Here is a 6,103-nt window from a genome sequence, read left to right as displayed (position 1 = left end):
TCTTAAATTTTCAAAAATAATATTAAAAAATTTAAAATTAATCGGACAACCAATCCAACCCAACCCTTTTTTTTAATAGCTTGAGTGCACGAGTAGCAAACATTGTGTTATTTTGACTTTCTTTTTTAGGGTTACTCTTAAGGTTTTTACAACGGTTGGTTAGGAACAAGTTTTTACTTAGTTAAAAATAATGTTTCGTGTTCTCATCTCCGATCATCGATGTAGGATCTCATAATTTTTTTAGTTAGATTAGGTTGTAACTCTGTTCAAGTTGCTCTAGTCACCGTACTTACGAACCAAGTAAGAGAGAGAAAAAATGATAAGGGCACTCCAAAATGCTACAATTTCCAAAAAAAAATATATATATATATATATTTATATATATATATATATATATATATATATATATATATATATATAGTTCCACTCCCAAGTAGGGCAATGACTGAACAGAGTATTTTAAGAGAAGATAATGGGCAATTTCCAGGGGTAAGTTGTACAGAGCCTTTTTGACCAATTGAAGTTTAGGGCATAGTGGGGCCTACAGCCCTAGAGTCATAGCCAATGGGGTTGTGACAAGTGGGTGGGGTCAGAGGTGGTAGCATGCGACGTTGTTTGGGAGGTCTATAAGCCCCTTTGGAGGGAGAGGGCTCAGGCTTTGCAGGGTCACCTACCCTCCTTCCTAAAGGACCATCATCCATCAGCCGCATGCAATTTCATGTTCAGCGAAAGCCTTTGACTCTCTCTCTCACACTTTTTATTACTTGCTTCTCTAATCGACGTGGGATCTTCTAATTCATTTCTTTTCAAGTTTCTTTTTAAAATTTTTAAAACGCGTTTAGTCCTTGCTGATACTCGTTCCCTTCTTTAATCGATATGAGATCCCCCAATTCACCCCTTTCGAGCTTCCTTTTAAAAGTTTTTAAAATACGTCTATTAGAAAGAGATTTCCACTCTCTTATAAAAAATGTTTCGAAAGGGTCAAGCGTCCTCGTTTATGATACTATTTGTAACAGCCTAAGTTCATTGCTACCACCCTTAAATCCATCCCGTCTTTGCTGGCACACCATCTCGTGTCCACCCCTTTCAAGACTCAACCTTCTCGTTGGCACATCATCCAGTGTATGACTTTAATATCATTTATAACAGCACAAACCCACCGTGAATCGATATTGTCTTCTTTTGATTTTTAAAACGTGTCTATTAGTGAAATGTTTCAACACGATCGAGTGTTGAAAAAAACTTATCAATTTGTAATTTTAAAAGAAATTATTATATTTATCTTTCAATAAAAAAAAAATTATAATTTCCAAACATTAAAAAGAAGCTTTGTTTTTTAACCCAAAAAATAAAACAAACCCATCATTGTCCCCTCTGATCTCTTCTCTGCACAGTGAAATGATGGTTCTTTTTATAAGCTTATAAACTCGAAAAATATACTTACAATTCAACTCAACTCTATTCTACTTTTAAAAGTTTAAGAATATTTAGCGTTTGTAACTAAGGTTAGTGATGCGTTCTGACTTGTAAATATTGTATGAACTTTATGAAATTTTAGTCATTAACGTAACATGTATGGTAAATAAGTAAAATTATTTTATCCCGACAACCCAACCTAACTTGAACATTGAGAGTTAGTTTGAGCTGTGAATTCTATTCGGGTTATTCGAGTCATCCACCTAACCAATTTAATCCAACCCAATCTCGGTACACCTGTGCCCGTGCCCGACAACATAAATATGAATGAAAGGTGAGTAAATAGAAAAGGGGGAGTAGTTGAATGGAAAGTATGAGTTCTTGAATTCCCCATTTTCTAGTTTTGTCCACTAAATAGGGACATCTCACTTCCTTCCAAACATCAATTTAACCACTAAATCTTATACTTCTTTTACTCTTCCAAACCTACCCTTCTCCCACCTCTTTTATGACCTCTTTCTTCTAAGGTTACTTTACCTACTTTGTTCGACTCTCGGATTAAATATTTTTCTAATTCTAGTTTCAAGAAGTCGAGCTTAGGATTGATTCAGAAAATTATAGATGTGAAATCCTCACATCGGTTGGAGAGAGGAACGAAACATATCTCATAAGGGTATAAAAATCTCTTCCTGACAAACGCGTTTTAAAAACTGTGAGACTGATGTCGATATGTAACAGGCTAAAGTGGACAACATCTACGAATGGTGGACTTGGACTGTTACAGTAGGTTTGTTCCTTCTCCCTTTAAGCCACCGTTTTCATATGGTGTAATTTGAAAGACTTGTTGCTAGAGTACCTAGTAATTAGATAAACGAACGAAAGATTGTTCGCTCTCATGCTTTCAAAGAAAATTTCCTAAGAAGTCATCAAATGTATGATTGATCCAAGCAAAACACGCTTAACTTTGGAGTTCCTTTGTTTGACCCATCAAATGTTGGTATAGGTACACACTTCTCCTGTTTGAACCGAGGGGTTTGGAACCAAACTTCTTCTCAGGAGGATAGATGGGTCGATTCAGGTGAAATCCAATGTAGATCCAACTTTCTATTCACTCGTGAGATCCGGACGGTCCGGGGGGGGGACCACCTCGACTCCTCTCTTCTCAAGAATCCATACATCCTTTATCAGTATATGAACAGCTATCTCTCGAGCACAGGTTTAGGTTCGGCCTCAATGGGAAAATAAAACGGAACACCTAACAACGTATCTTCGCAGACCAAGAACTACGAGATCGTATCATTCGAGCCTTTTTTTTCATGCTTTTCCCGGAGGTCTGTTCATTCATGTATCAATCTTTTACTTGGTGTCAAATTTTTAAATTTTAAAAAGGAAAAAAAAAACACTTTTTACACATGGATTTAGATGAATTATGAGTAGTCTTTTCAAGTTCCCAACTTTATTTTAGTTGTTAAAAAAAATAATCTTTTTAATATATTAAAATTTTCCATTGCACTTTATAATTCAAACACATTGACTCACAGTCAAACATAGTACAATTGAACTCAAATATTCAATACCATTTAATTTTATTTTTAAGTATTTGACTTCTTATCCAATACAAATTTTAAATTCCCATAAATTATATATATTTTTTTTAATTCTTCTTTATAAAATTTATTATTCATGCTTATACCCGCCTAATATACAGATATCACGGGCAACTAATTGAGTGGAGGAGGATGTCACAATCATACATATCCAAGGCATGTTGTCAATGGTCGCATGACAGATATCTCGGTCTTTCTTATCTAAAATGTGTTGTCCATGGTTGCATACCCATTCCAAACTTCTTTTACATGCTTTCATCATAGATAGATTTTTACCATTCCATATTGGGTCAGTACACAGGTGTATGAAAGATCAATTTTTTAAATATTATTATCTTTAAAATATCTTTTAAATTTATAAAAAATAATAATAATAAAAATAATTAATATTTTTATTACTTTTCAAAATTGATAAATATTTTAAAAATATGATAATTTAATAAAAAAAATATTAAACAAAATATTTAAAGTTGAATATAATAAAGATATGAAAATAACAAAAGAGTGAAAGAAAAAGAATATGTCCATGTATTCATAAGTTAATAACCGGTGGATAAAACCCTAAACCCTCCACACCACTTTTTCTTACATTAAATCATTTCTATTTCCCAAAAGCAATTAAATCACTTTCTAATTTCATGCAAATTTCAGTAAGATGATCGCGAGCTCTGCCCCCATGGCATCCCAAGATCCGCCGGAGATGGAGGAGCATTGTACACGCACCCACCCATCGGAGTTGTCGTTGCGGCGGCGGCGGTAGCCGGAGACCCATCACCACCGTTGTTACTGGGTTTGACCTCCTCCTCCTCCTCCTCCTCTGTTTCGCTTGGCAGCCGGTGGAACACTGGGTTTATAAACGTCGCAGCAACCACCACCACCAGACTCGCCGCCGTCACTTTCCCGCCAACAATGCCTCCGAATACCTTGTTAAGAGTTTTATTAATTTAAAAAAGAAAATGGGTATTTGATAAAATTAATTAAATTAATGAATTAATTAATTGATTTAGTGGTTGGGTTAAGCTCTCACCTGACCTTGAGCGCCGGCGAGGCAGATCCCGAAGGAAGAAGAGGAAGGAGAGGAAAACGGCGTCGTATTACCGAGGAAAGAGCCGGAGAGAGAAACGAGGCTGAAAGGACCATGAAGGGATAGAGAAGTGGAATGCGACATTGGGTGTCGTAGCGTAACGTTGGAAACAGAACCGGAGCCGCTGAGGATGGTGAAGCCGACATGTCGAATACGGGCGAACTGGAGGAGGGATTCCACGACGTCGTTTCCGGCTGAGATCTCGATTACTACTGGCTTCATGGCCGATTCATTCTCTTTGGTTATAACGATTGGAGGCTTTGGTTTGTTCTTTGATCCTGGTGGCCTTCCACGTGGCTTTTTGCCGACGGTTTCCGTCGACGAGGAGAGGAGGTTTTTGGGTTTTGCGGCGGAGAGGGGTCTGTGATCGGAAGAGGAGGAGGAGGAGGAGGAGGAGGAGGAGTCGGAGGTGAGGGGTTGTTGGGAGAGAGAAATCGCTCCGCCGTAGTCCGCCATGGGAGAAGGGGTGAAACAGAGAATTGTTGGAAAATGGAGAATTGGGAATTGGAGTTTATGGGGTTTTAGAAACAGAGGAAATTTGTTTAGATATAGAAGGAGGTCTGCTTTTCCCTTTTGGATTTTGGATCACAAAAAAAAACAAATTTAGTGGGACCCACTTCTAGGGTTTTTTTTTAAATCTTTTTTTAAATCTTTTTATAAATATTTTTTAATATTTTTAATCGTCTCCTAATTTTATTTTTAGTTTCAAAATAAAAAAAATCATACCAATGGAGATATCGATTATTTATTAGTATTAACTTACAAATATATGTATATAAATTGATTAGTTTTTGGACATAGGTTTTGGTACTTCGATTTAAAAACTTTTAAAATTTAAATTCAGAGTACGTCAAAAATTTTTTTAATAAAATCTTAACGTTAGTAATATGAATGAAAAATCTTAATGGAAAAGGCAATTTTGAATTTTTTTTAAACAAAGTACGAAGCACAGGAGAATTAATGTGAGATCCTACTTTGATTGAAGAGATAATAAAACATTCCTCTCATTCCTTGTAAGGGTGTTGTGGAAACTTCTTTCTAGCCAACATGGTATGGACACATTTTAAAATCGTGAGGCTGAGAGCGATATGTAACAGGACAATATCGATTGTCGGTGGGCTTGGGTTGTTACAATTTTCTAACTTACTAAAATCGTGAGTCAAACTAAAATGTTTTGAATAGTAATAGATTGTAAGAGCCCATGCCCACGAGTAAATATTGTCCTTTTTGAGGTTTCCCTTTCAAACTTTCCTCTAAAGATTTTAAATCTCTATGCTAGGGAGAGGTTCCACACCTCTATATAAAAAAAAATCACAATATTTATTAGCCGTGGGCTTGGGCCGTTATAAATGGTATTAGAGTCAAACATCAGACGATGTACTAGCAAGGACGCTTTCGGGGTAGATTATGAGATCCCACATCGATTAGAGAAAGAAACGAGTCTAGCAAGGACGATGGCCTCAAATGGGGTGGAGATCTTAAAATCTCACATCAGTTAGAGAGAGAAACGAAACATTCTTTATAACAGTATGGAAACCTCTCCCTAACATACGTGTTTTAAAACTTTGAGAAGCTAAAAAAAAAAAAGTCCAAAAAGAACAATATCTGCACGCAAGTGTTGCATACATCAACAGAAACATAGTACAAATGGGACTGATTCTAATCCTAAAAACAAAGTGAATCATATCAAATTCAAAGAATTGGCAGAGTCAAACCAGCTACGGGCCACTCAATGACACTGAGGCTAGTGGGAGGGGATGAAGAAACCACTAACAAACCAAAGAAACATAGCACACAAACACAAAAAACTATCCAAAACTCATCCATCATTGCATCGTTACAAGTTTAGTCCGTTAACTTTCATGTCATATCTAAAAATACGTTCCTGAAAATTTTGAAATATTTACGTTCACGGGCTAACCCACGTTTGTGATATGATGAATTTACAGTCAAGTTTGCAAGAACAGTTGTTGAATCAAGAGACAACCATGTGAGA

The 6,103-nt window shown here is 36.2% G+C and overlaps 1 protein-coding gene across 1 annotated transcript; it reads right to left on the bottom strand.

The window, feature by feature from the left end:
• Positions 1 to 3,531: 3,531 nt before the first annotated feature.
• Positions 3,532 to 4,612, bottom strand: LOC111485503 (AT-hook motif nuclear-localized protein 28-like). Its single transcript, XM_023132420.1, has 2 exons — positions 4,051 to 4,612; positions 3,532 to 3,946 (listed from the first exon to the last, which is right to left on the bottom strand). Exons 1-2 carry the CDS (start codon positions 4,561 to 4,563, stop codon positions 3,671 to 3,673), a joined length of 789 nt encoding a protein of 262 aa, XP_022988188.1. The 5' UTR covers positions 4,564 to 4,612; the 3' UTR covers positions 3,532 to 3,670.
• Between the last annotated feature and the right edge of the window lie 1,491 nt (positions 4,613 to 6,103).

Source organism: Cucurbita maxima, unplaced genomic scaffold, assembly GCF_002738345.1.
Source record: "Cucurbita maxima cultivar Rimu unplaced genomic scaffold, Cmax_1.0 Cma_Scf00010, whole genome shotgun sequence".
Lineage (NCBI taxonomy): Eukaryota > Viridiplantae > Streptophyta > Magnoliopsida > Cucurbitales > Cucurbitaceae > Cucurbita > Cucurbita maxima.
The sequence above is the reverse complement of the archived record's forward strand: the minus strand, read 5'-3'. Positions and strand labels throughout refer to the sequence as shown.